The 19,671-nt window shown below is 36.4% G+C and overlaps 1 protein-coding gene across 21 annotated transcripts in view; it reads right to left on the reverse strand.

Annotated features, from left to right (window-relative positions):
• Window positions 1-19,671, reverse strand: part of MYCBP2 (MYC binding protein 2) — a 172,803-nt gene that overhangs the window by 94,522 nt on the left and 58,610 nt on the right. For 19 of the 21 annotated variants that reach the window (XM_056491451.1, XM_056491319.1, XM_056491310.1 and 16 more), the window contains exons 18-22: window positions 16,415-16,522; window positions 8,927-9,046; window positions 8,098-8,179; window positions 2,193-2,310; window positions 36-240 (exon numbers count right to left, since the gene is read on the reverse strand). In XM_056491451.1, the coding sequence (XP_056347426.1) occupies window positions 36-240; window positions 2,193-2,310; window positions 8,098-8,179; window positions 8,927-9,046; window positions 16,415-16,522 (633 nt within the window). Of the gene's footprint in view, window positions 1-35; window positions 241-2,192; window positions 2,311-6,041; window positions 6,166-8,097; window positions 8,180-8,926; window positions 9,047-16,414; window positions 16,523-19,671 lie in introns of those variants that run through there. The other 2 variants (XM_056491444.1, XM_056491339.1) reach the window with 2 other exon arrangements.

Consider the following 19,671-nt stretch of genomic DNA (forward strand, 5'->3'; position numbering starts at 1 on the left):
TCTACAAGCATTTAAAATAATACAGGAGTTCTTACCTATTATATGCCTGCTTGCAAATATCTCTGATGTAGCAAGAACATGAGAATTAATGAGAGCTTCGTCGATCCGGAGAAAAGTCTGGTCTCCACTTGCTCCGATCCATGTAGCTTTGCGCCCATATTTGGAGCCTATGTTAGGCATAGGTGCTGGTTTTGCATTCCAGTAGGGCATATCCAGAATTGGTCTGCCAAGCTGACCTTTCTGCAGAAAGAATGCAAGAATCAGTGACAGTAACAGCCTCAAAGACAGATAAATTACTTCAGTAGTTCTATCACACAAAATTGGTAGGCTGGAAGAGAATTTACCACAAAACTACCTTCAAAATACAATGGCTGCTCCAAGTGAAGCGTTACATATTTAACTACCAGGAAGGAGCTACTGACAGATATATTCCTCCCTTTTCAGTTAGGTTTTTGAGTGAAGTTTTTGTTAATTACAACTCAAACTCTCCATGATGGATAACTCTCATCTCCATCTTCAGAATCAAAAATAAAAGTATTGTTTTTCTACAATGTTCAATATCTGATTAATGTCAGCGCTAAATAAGGAATATATTCATAAGAAAAAATATCTATATTTAGACAGATTCACATATATTCAGATACAGTCCAAGTTCCATTGAATTCTGAATTTATATGGACTAAGTTTTATAGAGCAAATACCTCTTCAAAGTACCTAGAAATCAATCAGCATATCAAACTTGAGCTAAAAAAAGCATAAAGTGCCTCAGCAAGCACTTTTGCACATGTTCATTAACAGTTATCTGGAGATCTAGGGCCTTACCTCTATATACAACTAGTTACTGAGACAACAGTTCTTCTACTGCGCCCAAGTATGAAAGAACTGCTGCCAGAAACTGCTTATGCTCCACCTACCTCACTCAGGCACAGAAAATGCATTGCATGCCAGTGAAGTCAAAATTTTTAGAGCAAAGAAAAATTATATACATCAAATGCCTTTTGTTCAGCACGTTACTCATCTTTACTTCTTCATAACAATATAAGTAAACCTAGTGAAGACATCTTCAAGTAACATGCTTTGTTTTGATTTTGTCTTGACTTTATGAAGCTTTCAGCAAACTTTCCAGTACTACAATATTAAAAGCAGGCACAAAAAAATCAAGTGGTCTAAATACAGCCCAAACTTATTTTTTCTTTTAGAGAAAGGGGACAAACCCTCAGTCAACCGACAAGCTTTCATAACCCATTTCTGAGAGGGGATTTGGTTTTTCAGGGTTTCAGGTTTTCAGCTTTCAGCACAAGACAACAAAGCTTAAACCTTTACATATCCATGTCAGTCTTGAGAGGAACACAGACATCAAAGCTCTTGCTTAAAGTTTGAAAAGCAACAAAATATTACTCACTTTTAATTCAGGATATTACTTTCTACTTTCAAAATTTCAGTCTTCACTTGTAAAAAAGTATTTTTTTTGGTAAAAAAATTTCAAAGGTTGAAATTTCTCTCCTGTTGTGTTTGGCAGTACGTAAAGTAAGCAAAAATAGGTCAATACCTATGTTCTAGCTTTTGCAAAAAAAGACCCCAATAAAAACACTGGAGAGAATGACCCTACGGAGATCGCTTTAAGGGGAATCTTCGCAAACACAGGGAGGCACAGCGGGAAGTAAACAATATTTAAATGCTTGTTTAGTGTATATAAGGATGGATACCACATGGACATGGGAAAATATACACCATGTAGATATGAAAGAAGACTACTGGAGTTGTGTTGTGTTATACTAAGCAATAACCCCTCCCCTCAATTGTAAGCAGAATTTCTGCAACTCACTGCTGTTTCTATGGAAGAAACCAAGACACTTTTTTCTATCAAATGGAGACAGGTAAGAGAATAGACAACATTTACTTAGAACCAAGCTTGAAACAGTAAGAGTTTGAGAAAACTGGTGCACCTTACAAAATAACACTGTTGTAAAACACCATCTTCATTAATATATAAAAAAAAATCCCAAGAATTCCTGGCATTATGCTTTTCTAACCAGAACTTTATAAAAGGCTACATTTTAAAACATAATGGGCACTGAAGACATGCAGAAGTCATGCACAGCTCTGTAAGAGCAAGTATAAGCAATCTTCACAGGTCTCTGAACAACACAACAATATTATCTTATTCCCATAAGCAAATAACATTTCCTTACTGAGAAACTCCCAAATGTGAAAACCTGGCCATCCATTAAGAGAATAGCTGTGTGGTTGCTCCCAGCAGTAACTTGTGTACTAGGACCTGGTAATGCTTGCACCAAAGTGGGACATCCCCTATATAAAAATAAATTAATTCTGTATCAGTACATGGTCATGCAGCATTGAAAACATACATATGTACTATAAGTATTTTAATCACTGTGAAATATATTCACTAGGTTCACATACTCTAGAAAATTAGAGCCAAGAAACATATTACACATTAAACTAACAAAGGTTTGAAAGACTGCACCAGATAGATAAGTTTATGCTCTTCTGGGGAAACAGATCAGGGACCCTCTCTTCATTTAAACTCAGAAATTAGCAAACAATAAGAATTATTAATTTAATATATAATTACAGAATTACAGTTGTGTAGATACAATAACGTAAGTGTGTATTTTTTATGAATACAAAATATATTGCAATGAAATGTAGCAGTAAAATATGTTCTGAGAACTCTACCTAAGCATAGAAACCCCAGAAGCAATTGAAGCATTGTATGGCTGATATTCTAGTACAGTTACCAGAATCAATGTTGCTACAGCACTCTCAAGATCACTGTCTAGGGAATTACAAAAGAAATAAAGGCCTACTCCTCACCCATCAAACTCAGGCTCAATAAAGAATAGACCTCTCCAAACGGTTTTCCAGAGAGCTTTGAAAAGGTCTAACCCTTTTGTCTCCCAAATATGGACAGACAGAAGAAAATAAGTTTTCCATTTCAGCAAAAATGAAGGGAAAAAAATGACAGGGTGTTCGAGATGCAAAGAAAGAAAACTTGAACTGATGACTTGGAACAGAAAGAGTACAAAAGATAAAAAGTATGAAACACTAAAATTTTTATTTCAATCCCAACAAAGAGAACAGAAACCTAAAAGACGTTGAATCCCATTATGAATGTCTACCTAGACTTAATGTTTCCTGTAGAGTTAGAAAGACCATGAATTTGAAGAACAATTTATTCCCACATAGTTTTATGTTTGGAAGCTGGGCTCAGAGTTATACAGAGGATGACAGCACTATGTGAACTTACTTTCAAACAGAGCCTTTCTAAAGGAGGGCAACCTAAAATAAGAACAGGTTGTTTTATACTGGAATAAAAAAAGGCCAGCTCATAGTTAGCTAGTGATTGTTTAGCAGCTGATGTGCTAAAAAGATGGTTCCTCTCAAAGTCCTGAGTTTGGCTGAATTGCAGGTAAAATAGAAGTCAACAAAGTATGAGGAAAGTGAAGCATCATGTTCAGCAGAAAAAGGGTAGATGGGAAGATGTGAACATATGAAAATGTGGAACAGAGGAATGCAGAATGAAGACAGGTTGATGACATGAAGAAGGATGAACATAGGTATACAGATGGTATATGAAAACGTACGGTGGTAAATGTAGATTTCAGTGGGTGACTAGTAGAGATGGAGGGACTGAAGGGCAGAATAAAATTAAGTAGAGAACATGACATTCAAATTTCGGCAATTTTCTTGGTCTACAGACACATGGATTTGGATATCACTATGATTATGCAGACACAGAGCAAAGTTTATTTAGCAGCACCAAAGATGACATTTTAAAAAAACCCAAAACTTCACATTTGTTTCTCATTAACTTTAAGGAAGCTCAAAAAAGCATCAAAACATAAATAAAATATAACTAGTAACTAATCCAAAAGCAATTCTGTTAAAAGGAAGTATTTTTATCAAAAGGCTTTTCTTCCTCTCCCACAAAATGATGACAGCTGCAGGCATGGAATGAATACATCAATCACACATTTATATATTATAAAAAAAAAAGTAGTGAATATTTCATCTTATTAATGCTTAAAAACTAAGCTAATACTATTTATCTTTCTGTTTTTCCAATTGAATCTATCAGCAATATTATATGAATGCTGTGTTTAATAGTCTCTTGGCAACAGCAAAACAAAATCAAATAAAGTCCCTAATACAGAGAGATTAAATACATGACCTGCTTAAATAGTTTTTTCATTAAGATCACCCAGCTTTTGGAATGGCCAGCCACAGTCTATCAGTTCATTCAGAAATGAACAGAAAAAAAATAAGATACTTAACTATATCATAAAATAAACATGAATTGCAAGAAATTACTTTTCACTTCATAAAAGGAAGAGGAATTTCAAAAAATACATTAAGCCAGTTTGACTATTGCACATGGAATTTAAAACCTGTGATACTATTGAGTATTTCGTTGTCCCTCTGAAACTCAAAATCGAAAAGCTCAGAATAGACACTGAAGAGTCTGAGAGACTCTGGGCAAAGTTTTAACAACCAAAGTTTCTCCATCTGAATCAAAGAAAACAAGGACTATTCTTCTGGGATGGAGTCGAAAGACACACTGGTGTTAAAATCACAGAATGTTTGCTCAATCACAAAAGTCCAGCTTCAGCTATAGAGAAAATATAACCTGAGATCCCTTGGGGGAAAGTAACAATTGCTGAATAACTGAGCAGTTGTACATGCATCAGCAAACTCAGGATCCCGAAGAAGGTCCAGATGCATTCTGGCTGTCCACATGGAAACGATCTTCCATCCCAAAGGGTAAGCACTTCTGAGAGCAGTTGCAGTCTTTGGAAATTCATCATGCATGACCTGTTTGAACAATCGCTGTCCATGGTACTTAGACAGCAAACAGCTGCCCGCCTGGTCCCCAAACATGTCACTTGGGGCAGCTGACCATGGTGCTGTAAACACAGTGCACCGGCAGCTGTTACTGTGCAGTGGGTAAGAGGAAACCAGGAGCAACTTCTGTCCATAGCAAGCACACTTGTAACTTCATTACAGAAAAAATGGAGGTTTTTAGAAGTGACTACATGTTAGAGGAAATCTGGTCAAAAGATGTAAATATGACATGCACTCCACCACTGGAGTCAAATAATCAGAAAATATACCTAGAAACATGGTCCTAACAAACAGAGATGATGGAACACTTTTTTTGCCCCCTGGAGTTATTAATAGAATACAGTCTCTAGCCTTTATCTTCAGGTGAAACACAGCTGACCATCTACGGAAGGCCTGATCAATTTTGGTTTATGTTATTGCTGAACCTTTGGAAGCAAAATCCTATGAAGACTGTATCATTGCAGTCATTCCATTTCTGGAGCTTGACTGCCAGGTCATGTACTTGCTACTGGAATGCTGAAATCAAGAGTATAAAGAAAACATGCAGACAAATTTTAAACAGAAAGATCCTGGAGTTTTAACTTCCAGCTTCTTGAGAGAAGCATCAGCAACAAACAGGCCTTTGCTTACCTGAGCACAATACATGCTATTTTTCACCAAGACTAGACATTGCAAAGTATTTCTTGCTTCCACTAAGCACAAACTGACAAATCTTTCATGTAGTGAATAGCTCATCAACATCTGCCACTGTGGATGCTACAACAAAAAGCCTACACAGTCTAATTTAATGGTTCCAGCTTACTGATAGGGCATGTAATCTATTTCATTCCTACTGAAGTAGAGGAAGAATTTGTGATGTTTACAATATTCTAATAGAGGAGTCCAGAATCCTCTTAATTAAGGAGAAAGGCATGTCTGAACAGTTGTTCAGAATTCGAAATACTTGAATATTTTCAAGACTTTTAAAAATATAGTCTCACTACTAAATCTTTACACTGCAAGACAAAAGTCTCTGAAAGGATGCCTAAATATTACTTTTTTTCCCCTCTTCTCTCTCTTCTTTCTCTCTCTCCCAGAAACACAGTAGAGTATCAGTTCCTGGATTCAGAAGACGATGCTCTTCCTGAGGTCAATACAGGCAATGTGACACACTGCATGACTGACATACCACTGACCTGGCAGGAGCTGGCCATCTGAGCATCACTGCGTCCCAACTGAGGTGGAACTCTGCATAAGGATTCCCTGTTTCCTTCTCTGAATCCCTTACTGTGAGGACAGAGGAGAGATCTCTACTTAAAGCTGGAAAAAGAAGTACATCAATGAAGAAATTATAATTTGAATGATGGTGCTAAATAGCAATATAGTACTATAGCCAGTTCTCATGCATAGGACATAGTCCAAATTTCTTCAAGGCTTTTTTCAGACACTTTGTAGGGTCTGATGTAGAATGATAGAAAGGTCTGTGCCAAGTCACTTGCACCTTCTCAGCTTCTACTTCTGGTCAAGCACTATCCTTCAGCACAAGATTTGTCATATTCTCCTTTAGGATCTCACTAGGAACTACTATTGGTCTTCATCCAGTTTCTATCTAAATAAGCAACAGATGTAGGGTTTACCACCTGAAATACTGACAAATACATCAGATAGCTCCAAAGCCTTCTGAAAAGCCACATCATTTCATCAAAGTTGGAAACAGGTGAATTAAGTTACCAGTACGAATGTCACTGCCGTGTGTAGCTCTTCAGTCTTTAAGACAAGAAACTGGCCTTATTCTAATAGCAACTTGAATTGCTACTTTAAGCCATTGCTCCTTGGAACAAACACCCAAGAATTTCCAGGAAGGAAAAACAAAGCACTTGTCTGTGATATGACTATCATAGACAGAAACCCAGACTGCATTCATCAGTCTAATGCAAACTGAGTAGGGGTAACAGTTCAGAGACTACTATGAGGCACAGTAGCCAACACATGGCAGTATTTCCAGTATACTCTTTCTTTCCTCTCCCCCTTTGGCTTAGTGAATCCAATGCAAGTTTTAAGATGAAGATTTCTTCAGGAACTTGACAAAAAGGGTTTTGAAGTCTCCAAAGAGATTAGGAGGATAGATGTTCAGTAATTGACTGCTACGAGAGAAATGAGAGAACTGAAGACAGGTCATGGATGTTCTGCTCTGTATGCCTTTTATGTAAGGATACTGAGCATTACTGGACATCAGTAGTCCAGTACATGAAGTCTAAAAGATTCCTACTATAGAAACCCCATAGTGTGCATTATATGGCATATGTACACGTCCAAAGACCTAAATAACATCTCCTTTTATGGCAGGACAATGATTTTCTACTTACTTGAATGAATAGATGAGACTCTAAGCATGAGATCCTAAGGGTGAGATTGAGCTTCACATTAAAGGGATCTATATTTAATTATATATGCTCTCACTGTAGTCAGTGGAGATCAAGTTTACAGAGCTACTAAGCACACCTAAAGCATGTAAGCAGTGGCTGGTTAGTCAAATACCTCTCCATGCTCTGTTGACTTTTCTCTTTCCACTGACCACAGAGAAAGCACACATCACTCTTCTGCCAACATCCAAAAGAAGTGACTGCAAAATGCAACTGAGACCAAAGCTTAGGGACTTCATTTAGGAGATTACTGATGAGCAAAAAATTACATAATAACTGAACTGAGATGAGCTCAGTTGGTCAGAGCACAGTGCTAGTAACACCAAGGTTGCAGGCTGGATCCCCATACAGGCCATTAAAAAGTTGGACACGATGATCTTTGTGACTCCTTGACAACTCCAAATATTCTGTGAACTCTTATCAATGATTTAACAGGAACAGTTTTATTGAGGTTTACAATATCATATTTTAATTATTGCACATGTAGTATATTACAGAAATAATGAAATCTCAATAACTTCAATGTAATTCTCGTATATGTAGGGAGAATTAAAGAGACAGAAGTACTTCAAACTATTATCAAAGCAACGCTAATAGCTACGCACAGAAGCTTTCATGCATTAATTAATTACTTAGACAGTACAAGAATACTGTTATTGTATCAATATTCAGGGGGTTATGGGGAGTAAGTGCAGAACAAGAGCTTTTCAACTTTATTTGGTCTATATTTGAAGTTCCACACTTGTTAGCTACAGAGAATCAGAAATGCAGCCATTTCTTATACAGCAGTAGAGTAATACACAATTGAGTTCTTTGATTATCTGCTTACCTGGAATTAACATCACCGTGTCCAAGCTGACCATGCTGCCCATATCCAAACGTGTAAACATCACCATTCTCCATCAAAACCACTGAAAAACAACAGAATATTTTTCTGACATACACCCATGATATGGCACTGCACCAGTGCTCACTACCCTTCCGTGTAGCAGTTACTGATTCCCAAGAGATCCAGACCAGATTCCACAACCCGAAACAACTAGCACCTCTATGCAAGAGTAGAGCTCTGCCTCTGCCATGCAGATGTTTTAAACTGACTCCAAAATTGCTTACAAGCTCTGATGTAACTCAGTATGTGATACTTATAGTCCTTTTCACTGCTGAAGGACACCGAGCTGCCCTTCATTGCTGGAATTGGGGAGGTAATGTGAGGATTTGGGTGGTGATCTTACTTTAGCCTGTAATAAAATGGTATAAAATATATCAGGGAAGGTTTAAGCTGGATATTAGTAAAAGCTTCTTCACCCAGAGGGTAGTCGGACATCACAATAAGCTCCACAGGGAAGCAGTCACAGAAGCCTGACAGAGTTCAGGAAGTGTTTGGACAAAACTCTCAGGCACGTGGTGTGATTCTTGGAGATGGTCCTTGGACTTGGACTCAATGATCCTTGTGGGTCCCTTTGAACTGAAGATATTCTATGTTTCTATGACTGTGTAGTAGGTTACAAAATGAACCTGCCACATTTTCAACTTTTAGTACTCCTGCATATATTCACATTAAAAATCAAACACAAAGCAGTGAAGACACACATGACAACCTTGAAAAAAAACAAAAAAAAAAACCCTATCGTAATTAACGTAGATTTATTTGTTTTTACCTGAATGGTGAAATCCACAACTGACTTGTACAGCTCGCAGTTCACAGTCAAAGCGAACAGCCCCTGGTGGATATGTTGTGATTTTGCTCGCATCCTTCTCACCTCTTTCTCCACTTCCATCTATAAACAAAACTTACAGTTATAGCCTATGCATTCTAATAAAGTTATATTAGAAAAAATAATAGAGCAAGAACAGTAAACAACTCCCCACTCCACCACTTGTAAGGTAGGAGAGAATTCACAGAGTAGCAAAAGAGCTCAAAATGTAGCATCAAAGCAGATGTGGAAAATGACAGAAACTCTATTTTTAAACAATGTTCTATAAAGGTACACATTGGAAAACATCCTCTAAAGCAGAAACGTCCCAAAGAGCAGACAAAAAGAACAAGTTAAGCAGAAAATTCAAACTTCAGAAGCTTTGCTTAAAAGCCATCACTTTCATTCCTCAATAACATAACATGAGAAAGTAGGCAACACTGTAGTTTAAACTTAACACGCATAGCCTAGTCTACCTTTTCCAATTACTACTCTTTGAGAAGTTTACTTGACTCCAACTCAGCCACAGCCTGTTTTAAGCAGCTGACAATTACTTACATAGTACATTTGTACCAATGCAGACAACTCACCAAGGGCACGTCTGTTTCCTGTCTGCTTCCATGCATTTTTAGACATTTCTGTGATTTTCTTTAGTAAGTATGTGTTTAGTAAGTATGAAGTACATTATTGGTTCCTGAAGTCAAACTGCCTCCACATTCCACAAAAGCACTGAAATGCAATGTGTTATTCCTAAATTTCTTGCAAGCTACCATCTTTTCCAGAAATCAGAATGTTTCCATCCTCTATTTAACTTTAGTCGCTCTCTAGCATAGAGAAATTATAGAAATTCATGAAGTGAGAAATAACTGTACATAGAAGACTGCACATTCTCTCTGTGATAAGTCTGAGTACTGCTCTTTTAACAAAACTGATACAGGAAAATGCTATTATTCAAAGAATTCAAGGTACTGTTGATTTAGATCTGTATTTATAATTTCTACATGTTTTCCTGAATAATCATCAGCAGAAGTCTGAACTTCAAGATTTCATTATTCCCTCTGTGAAGCACAGCAATTACAGACTTATTATTTTTTTTAATATAACTCTGCTTTTATACTGCTGAAAAATTTCTTTTTATTACAGAGAAACTGCTGATACAGTAAACTCATTTCACACTTTTATCACATGCCAGTTTAAAAAAAACTGTTTTAAGAATAAATCTGTTTTCTAGTGATTACTTGAATATAGAAATTACATGAATCTGCATGTAGTTCACACCTGTAAAGAACAGTGTGAATAGGTTCTAATGGTTTTGAAGAACTAGGTTTAAAAGCATAGGGAAAGTATCCCGTTGAAACCTGCATTACATGCTGGATATGTGTGAAATGGAGACCTAATTAAAAAAACCTGCCTCTCAGAATTGCCAAGGGATTTTTGAGGTTGTGTACTACCATACTACACACAAATTAGAAGAAATGTCTCTGAAGGTCTGTGTGCAGCTGGGGTTTTTTGGTATTAATAACAAAAGTAAATATAAGGAGGTGGAATAATAATTTAACAACAACCCCTGCAAAATTAGTTTTCCTCTTAGTCCTGCAATTCTGCCTTGAGCAGCTCACATTTCATTAAAGTTTTACTACTTCTCGAATACAGTACCTTTGAACTTTTTATTTTACTTTTGCATTAAATGCTATGTGCCAAAGTAATCAGGAGGTGGTTCTAGCAGCTGATATTGCCACCAGAATTATTTATTCAGCAAGCAGTCTGGTTACTGCTTCCCAATTTCATACAAGTTTTTTGGACAGAGCAGAAAAACAGCTGATTATTCTATAAGTCTTCCTGTGGCCCCTGTCTCCCCTCCTCCCTCAGACACTGCTGAATAATGAAAAATATGAGCTCTCCCACTATGTAAATGCACTTGAATAATCATCTGTCAGAAATACACATGTCCAGTAAGAATGTGTCATGGCTGCCTGCACTTCCAATGATGCACACTGGGCATACAGCAACTATGTCACCTGCACAGTCACATTAACAAAATGTAGCAGCAGGTGTCTTCTGGTCATGTAACAGCAGCATTATCAAGTGATCTGCAGAAACTTAAAGAGGCATATGTGCACTTTCTGCCTCACTGTAAGAAAAACATTCTGCTCTAAATAGCTTCAAAAACTACTAATAAAAAGTAGGGGATTGCTGTTTTCTCAGCGGATAAATTTGTCATACTATCTCTCAATAAAACCTGATCCTAGATATATCCCCGTTTTCTTCAAAGTTGTAAGTGAAAGCATTTCCCTTGAGGAAATACTAAATATTAGTTGCAAGATGTGGAGACAAGTACCTTCACATGAAGCAAGTTTTACAATTACTTATCTGAGAAAGAATTGCATTTTAAAGTATAAAGATTTACAAAGTTGGCATTTTCAGTTTCCAAAACTAACTCCTCAAAGGCTCTAAGAATGCAGTAATAGAAGCAACTGTCTTTCATACATATCTTACTTTGCTCAAGCTTGAAAATTTTTAACAGAAAATGGAATTTCTCTCAACCTTCTTTGTATGTTAAGTAACTGTCTCAAGAGTTTTGAATAGTTTGGTTCTTCAAAACTTGATACGCACTTGATAATTTGTATGTGGTTAAGTACAAAACCCTTGCAAATAAAATAGTTTTGTTTAAGAAAAAAAAGTCTTTTGACCAAAATATACAAAGCCAAATAGAGTATCATTACTTTTAGAGCAATACCTCTGGACTACACTGTTTATCTATTACTTCATTACATGGCCAATATATATCATATTTTTACAGCAGCACTGGCTTGGAGAACTTACACTTAGAGATAAGGCTGCAAATAAACTGGGCCATCCCCTTCCATTACTTTCAAACAGTCAAAGTTTTTTTTTTTGTTTTTTTTTTTTTTTTAAATGTGAATCAAAGGCAGATTCTCAAAGCTTATTTGCACATTTCAAGGAACAACTGTAACTAGGAAGACACACTTAGCTTTTCTTCAAAAAATTGTGCCTTTTTCATCATTTCATTAGAAGCAATATCAAAATAACTGTTCCTAAAAGGGAAGCATAAAAACACTACTGAAGCAGAGACTCTTCTTGCTAGATGCATGAACCTTGAAGCAGAGCAAGTCAGTACCTCCAGTGTTATCCAACTGAAGTACCACTGAACAGAAACTTTGACTCCATCTCTCTGAGAGAGAGGAAAGCCTCAAGGAAAGGCTGCGCAGCACTTCTTGATGTCAACACTGAGAGGTCTGCTCCACGAACAAATTCACAATGATGGGTTTTCATCTCTGATATCTCAAAGTTGGGGAAGGAAAGAGAGAGAGAGAACCGCAAATACAACCCACCAATCCCCACTACCACTCCATTTTCCTCAGAACAATTCCTAACTCCTGAAGACAATTTTCTCCTCCATTAAGCATGCTTAGAAGTTCTCTTGCTGCCACAAAATTCCCTACCTTCCAGGAACAAAGGAAAAGCCCATTCAGTCCAAATAGCAAGTGAAGCAATAAGCTGTAAATGAGACTTCTTCTAGTAAAAAACCCAAACTCAACATCATTACAGTAAGATATGGTGGACCCTTGCTTGGCGCAGAAGAGAGGAAAAGCATTTTATTAGCATTCTCCAGCAGTAAGGGTGGTGATATTCCATTTCTCACTTACCATTCATCTTTGGAGAAGTGAAAAAGCATTTCTAAAGATGTTAAATACCCCATAGGTGAAAAGCGTTAATGGAATATGACTGTACATTAAAAATTCTTACATTAACTGTCTCTTCAGACCACATTACATGCCAATAAATCTTGGTTCTGTTCAGCAGCAATTACCCAAATAAAGCAAGTTAGTGGTTAGTCTCTGTGATGCCCAACACTCACAGGGTGTTCTGAGTGCCATAATTTACTGACTTCATACACAACATTAATCAGCCTGTGCCTGCAGCTTCTTGCCTGTGTACCCCAGGCTGCAGCTGAAATATCTGTAACCAATTTTACTGCTACAGTGCAGGGGGAAAAGGGATATACTCTGATTGTGAAATTCATCCATTCTATGAGGGCAGCACAAAAAGTAAGTATGCTGGATTCTTTAGAGGTTGCTACAGAGCTTACTTGAGCTTATAGGTGAAATATGATATGCAGAGTCACAAGTACATAGCACATAAAATGATAATAAACTCTCATTCTAATTATAAACTCAGTCTTAGATGTAGGTTTTTCATTGTCAGCTGTCTCACTCCAATGAGTGCTTCAAACTACTCTGCCCTTCACATGGTATCTTAGCTAATAATTTAAAAAGCAAATTACAAGTACATTTTCTTGAATATCTGGTAATTTTGTCTTGGCATTTGCAAAATGATTGATCTATATCTTGTTCCATCCATGCAGGTTCAGATTCATCTCATCTTAGTCCTTCTGAGGGTATTTGTTTCATATGCCTTAGAACATTTACCACTACTTCCAAATACAGGAAAAAGGTGGCATTCAAACTGCTTACTTTGTTTACTTTGTTTTTCATTTCATTTCATTTCATTTCATTTCATTTCATTTCATTTCATTTCATTTCAGGGTCCATTTCTGCAGTGGAGAAAATTTTACAGACTTTCATTAATCCTTTTTACTCCGATCCTCAGTTATGGGAATCCACAGGGATTGGAGATGTAGACTGGAAACTCACTACCTCATTAAAGAATAAGGATGAAGCACAAGCTCATTTTTCTTAGCGCCAAACCACTCCATGAATACAAAAAATGTTGTACCTAATCCTTTCTATAAGTAATTGTGAAAGACACAGAAGACATAGATCAGGAAGAATATGCTTAATTATGCAGTTTTTTGCAGCAACAAGTATCTTGCTACGCAGACCCTAAAAATGTGAAAAGAGTAAACGGCAATGGTGAGATTTCTAAAAAAACGGCTTTTTCAATGAAGGAGTTTTCAACTGGATAACCAATAGAAGAATTCCACAAGTGACAGACATATAGATTATTATGAAAAAAGTCTTTACTAAGAGGGTGATGAAGCATTGCAACAGGTCACCCAGAGGTATCAAGGATGTCCCCCCCTGCCGGTGTTCTAGGCCAGACTGGATGGGGCTTTGAGCATCCTGATCTAGTGGAAGGTCCCTGTCCATGTCAGGGGGTTGGGACTGGATGACCTTTAAGGTCCTTTTCAACCCAAACTATTCCATGACTCTGTGGTTTGACAATGTTTACAAGTACATATCAAATACACTTTTTTACTAGACCACAATCGTCTGAAGAAGTCCTGAGGAAGCTGTCCACACTCAAGTTTAAATATCATTATCAAGAGAAGTTCTGCAGCTGCAAGCAGAACTACCTGCAACAGGTAGGTACCAGCAAGTTCAGTACTGGCCTTATCAATATTGCCAGCTGAACTAAATGTTCCTTGCCCAAAATCCTTGAAGGTCTGTTTGCTATGAAGAAGACTACTACAGCAGAAACACCTGCATGAAGGAGGACAATTTGGAAAGCATCATGTTCAAAAATAAAAGAACTGGCTAATTTAGATGTGATAATGTCCTTTTATCTCTGCTCTATTATTGCTTTTACATTCTTCCTCAAGAAGAGAGGCATGCTTTCTAAGGTAAGAAATATACATAATCTTTTTCATAATTCCCACCTTGCCTACTACTAGGATAACAAGTCACTTCACTTTTCCTTTTTCCCTTTGAATCCCTGTTACAAGTTAAGGGGTATTTCTAGTTCCTAGTGGAATTTATGTCTGTCTTTTGAAAGGCAGTCTTCTGAAGCAGAGAAGGGTCTAAAGTTTACTTGTAAACGTCCTTATCTGTTTACCACAATATACAAAGAACTAAAACTGAGTATTTCCTTCCATATAGACTTCCTTAAAGAAAAAGAAATGTTCAGTTCTACAGGGTGTATCTGACAATTTAACCTTTAACACTGTTCTTACAATTCTTACAACTTCAAGAGGCAACATAAGCCTCAAGCTGACACACCTCTTGTAAGGAGATAGTTGACCTGAAATGAGCTCCAATGACTAACACATTCCAAAAAAAGCACAGATGAAGGCAGGACAAGCATAGTCCTTTATGCACTTGCCTGCAGAGTCAAGGGTTTGCAGTACAAGTAGAAGTAGCATCCAGCTTAAGAATAATAGCCATCAGCAAATTGTCACTCACGTAACAACACTTAGATTCAGTAGGTTCTCTTTCAGCATGCAGTCTCTCCAGTGAGATTACAATAGGTTATTCTACTAAATCCATCAAGACTTAAAGCTCAGACAACGTACCTTCCAAAAAGACTGAATATTATGCAGATTCAAAGTATCAGATTTTGCTTTCATTTCCATAAAATAAACTTAAGATGATTTCATGATCCAGTATGTTCATAACACTGTAAGCCTATCACCTTCATACACTGTAGCTTTATCCCATAAGGCTTCAAACTGACATACAGTTTATTTGCATACATGCCAAACACAGTCAGTAACTTCCACTAACTCAACTGAAATGCCATACTAACTTTTTAAATACTTAGCTATTCTTCAGAAAATAGTTGAAGCACTTTGGATTCACAATTTTTAGGAGCTTCCTACTTTGATCAGGACTGTAACCTCCATTTTACATATCTTCTATATATAAATAATGTATGTACAGACATATCAATACACAGATATATACAAACTACGATGAGATTTGAGACAGCTCAACTTCAGTAAGTTCAGTTAGTAACAGACTACCACTTTCTACAAAACATGTAAGTCTGAACAAATATCTGAGTAGTATCTGAACAAATGATACACTTAGAAATTGAAGATATAATGAATTGGCTTGCCAGACATACAAAAATGTCCAAAATATCACCTCCGTACCTGTACTTTATAAAACACATTTTACTCAAGAATATTGCAGAGAAAAAAAAAAATTTTGATTTACATTCTCTCCGTTCAAAGTTAGCAAAAAGTAATGTTTACATTATTTCAAATATCTCTCTCCTAAAAAGGGCTTGTTGAAAGACAACATACAAGAAAAGATTTATGCTAGAATTAACAAGCCTGGAACCGATACGTTTAAGTAAATACTCCAAATACACAACATAAAGGATAAAAAACACAAACAGTGCAACAGTCTTGAGTCATTCTAGCATGTAAAATTTCCTACAGTAACAATAAAGAACCTCAAGAATGAGATAGTATTAGAAATGAAAGAAGACAGGAAGACAGTGCATATTTCACTAAAAAAAAGGGGAAAGAAAAACAAAGATGATGTGGACTAACGAACATGAACACTTCTAAAGAAAGATCAACATTTAAATGCATTTTCTTTCTCCTCAGGTAACAAGATACTAACAGGAAGAAAAGCAGAACTCATTTTGTGCAGTTCTTTGAAAAGACAGATGCAGCATCTGGAAGAAGTGACTGGGAGGCCAGGTTTATTTCCACCCTAGTCAATAAGGAAGACCAAATACCTTTGTGCTTGTCCCGTTTATGCTTTAGCGGTGCTGGAGAGAGTCTGATTCTGGCTAGAGCCTGTTCTCGATGGTTCATAAAAATAGGACCAGGAATTACAAGGGGGCCTGAGGAGAAACATTTTGCACATGCATAGGAAAGCTCACAAAATGGAAACAGTGTGTTAAACAAAATTCAGATTAAAAGCAATGAAAAAACAAAAATAATGATAATGATAACCTTGTCTTAAATTCAAAAGACCTTAAAATACAAGAAAGTTGCCATTTCTTGATAACTTAAGCAAAAAAACCAATAAATACCCCATAGTGATAGTTTTACCTGAATTTCCAAATATGCAACTGCACTGCAAGCAATGGAAATATAACATATGCACACTAGAGTAAAATTTGACAGCAAATACTCATTATTATCTTTAAAAGATAAAAATAATAATTATAATGTCTCAAATCCTGCAATATAACATTCAAAACACTGATTTGGAACAAGATCATAATATAAATGCTCAATTTAAAAATCACCACCATAAACTGGTTTGCAATTACTATGTTTAAGATGCAGAGTTACAACTTTCAAAGAAAAGGTTCCATGTTTCATGAAGAAAGTTATTCAAATCATATGACTCTTATCTACTTAATAATTTTGAAATCCTTTTAAAAGTATTTTTTTCAATCAATTTAAAGGCCTTCTCTAAAGAGAAGATTTGATTTAAAGAAAGCAATGATTGTATTTAAATTTTTTTCCAGATTGCTTTTACTTTTTACAAATCTAGACTTAGGCAGTGAGGTACTATGCTTAATTGAGGCTGAGTATAAGCAGGTAATGGACAAGGAATTTGTTTATTAAATCTATATTTCTACTGTTTTATAGGTTAAGTATGTCACCAATAATTTTTTGGACATTTTTTGTCCTTTCAGAAGACTCATATTCATTAGAAATCATTAATCAGGAGCAAATAATTCTGCCAAGTAACACTCAGTTCCACAGGTTCCCAAATCCAGCCCTTCTATGAACAGTAAACAAAAGCACCCCAAATCAGGCTGTGGTGTTACAAACCGCTTATGCAGAACTTTGAATACAAATATTCCTCCCGCTTCTGCAAATTCATTGATATTTTCATTCCTCTTTCATTAATACTAAACAGCATGGATAGACATTTAAGCAGAAGTTAAGCCAAATCTATGTAGCTTTAGAACCTTCAGATGAAGAAACTTCCTTGACAAAGAAGCTTCCAAATTTGAGGTTCACTTAAAAAACAGAATGAAAAATGTTTTAAAAATACACTACTGTCTAGATTAAAGGTTCATACATGGGTTAGATAATATAATGGCACAAAACTTCCTCAATTATGTTTGTTTCTGCACACAGCATAGAATTTTTATTTTTGTTATACTGTACTTATTAGGACTCTATTCCAGAACTATTCCTCTTGCTAATTCAGAGCATCATTTGCTTTTGATTTGCCTTCATTTTGCATATTCTTCCTTCAATTGTCTTGCTATTGTGCTCCCCCTTTTCAGTCTCCTCTAAATTGGAATCTCCATTTAATAGATACATTTTGTAAATATCACTTTCTGCCAAACCATTTGCTGTGTTTAATATTCTACTTTCCAGAGTTTTGACTTACACAAAAAATTACACCACATTTTGCTTCTTGGCAAGTTGGGGGGATATAGTGAGGAGTATCCTGAGGCATACCAGGAAAAGGCAAAAAGGGGAAGAGATGAATGACAAGCAGATTATGAAAGCTAAAAATGTCTGAAGGACAAATGATACAGAAGAAAAGTGAATGAAGAACACAGGAACATAAGGCAAAAGTAGTGAGACTTACTTACTGAAAAGTTTCTAATGAAATTAAAATCAGAAGAAATAGAGAATGAACAGGACAACACAACAAAAGTGAAACTCAGATTAGCAAAGTTGCGAAAAAGAGATACAAGGACTGCAAGGAGCGTGGCTTGAAGAGTGTAGAGCTAAAATATTTGTGGGTGACTGAATGATCTCTAGATAACTCAGGCAAACATTCTGAAGTTCCAAAAAATGCTTGCACAACAAACAGTGCAGGGAAGGAGATACAGCCCAGAAGGCAGCCTTCGGCAATTTAGTGCTAAGAGCAAAGAAATGAGAATTGCAGCAGGACAGAAGGAAGTGAAGTACAGTAGGGTGAGCAAAAGAACTATAGGAGATTTTTAAGACAGAGGATGTTTAGTAAGCATAAGAGGCTGTCAGCTCCAGCATGGTGCTAGCACACAGCTGCCATTAGTTTCCAAGCTACTCATCTGAATCACACTGTCCTAGACAACATGACAATTCTGTGACAATCTAACCTTCTGAACAATGCAGGATTTATCTTTGCTTCTGGATATTCCTATATACTCTACATTTACCATTGTGTAAAGAACTTGAATCCAAAATAAAGTTAAATACAACAGATTGCCATTTCATAGTAATTTGTACCCAAATCCATGTAACACATGTCTGTTACCTTCTTCGGCTTTTTGTGCATGCTAAATCTGTAACATTATTATAATAGAATAGGAAACAACAAAAATGAAATCAAAACCTACATTTTGACTGCATTATAATGTCTGCCTCCTTGGTCATGTGCTGGCAAGGTGCAAAGTACCTCCCTCTCCCTCCAAAACAACACAGGCAACAAAACACTACAACAATTCATGGAGAATTGCAATCTGCTTACATCTGGGGTGCCTCTACAAAGGGAGCAAAGTTTAGGTGCTGAGAATATTCTGGTGGAACAATTCAACCTTGCACTAGATATTTCCTTTAGTTTGTTAAAAAATGCCTGTTTCAGAAGCCTCTAAGATAGATCTACATGGAGTCCATCACTAGTCTCCACTTTAGAAGATCAAGTGACAGAGATAAGCAAAGAGGAGTCACTAGTAGATTACAGAGCTATTTTAAATCAGTAGCTATATGATGCAAAATGACATTCACTCTCTCCCTTCCCAGACTGTTTTTCTACAGCAAAGCTGAGATGCTGAATAGTCCTAGCTGAAATGTCAAGACTAGCTTTCCTTTCTTGGTCCAAACTTTCCAAAATGGACATCGTTTCTCAGGGAATTCAAAGCATAAAAAATATATATTTAACTGTAGAAAATTTCATTTTCTCCAAATAGAATGCGTTGATTAGATAATGCCGTGGACTTTGGAAAAATGCATACAATTATTTTATCCTACATGCACTTATGTGCTTTTTTGATTTTATATCAAAAATACTTTGATTTCTTCTAGTACCTCA

This window comes from Oenanthe melanoleuca, chromosome 1, assembly GCF_029582105.1.
Source record: "Oenanthe melanoleuca isolate GR-GAL-2019-014 chromosome 1, OMel1.0, whole genome shotgun sequence".
NCBI classification, from domain to species: Eukaryota; Metazoa; Chordata; class Aves; order Passeriformes; family Muscicapidae; genus Oenanthe; species Oenanthe melanoleuca.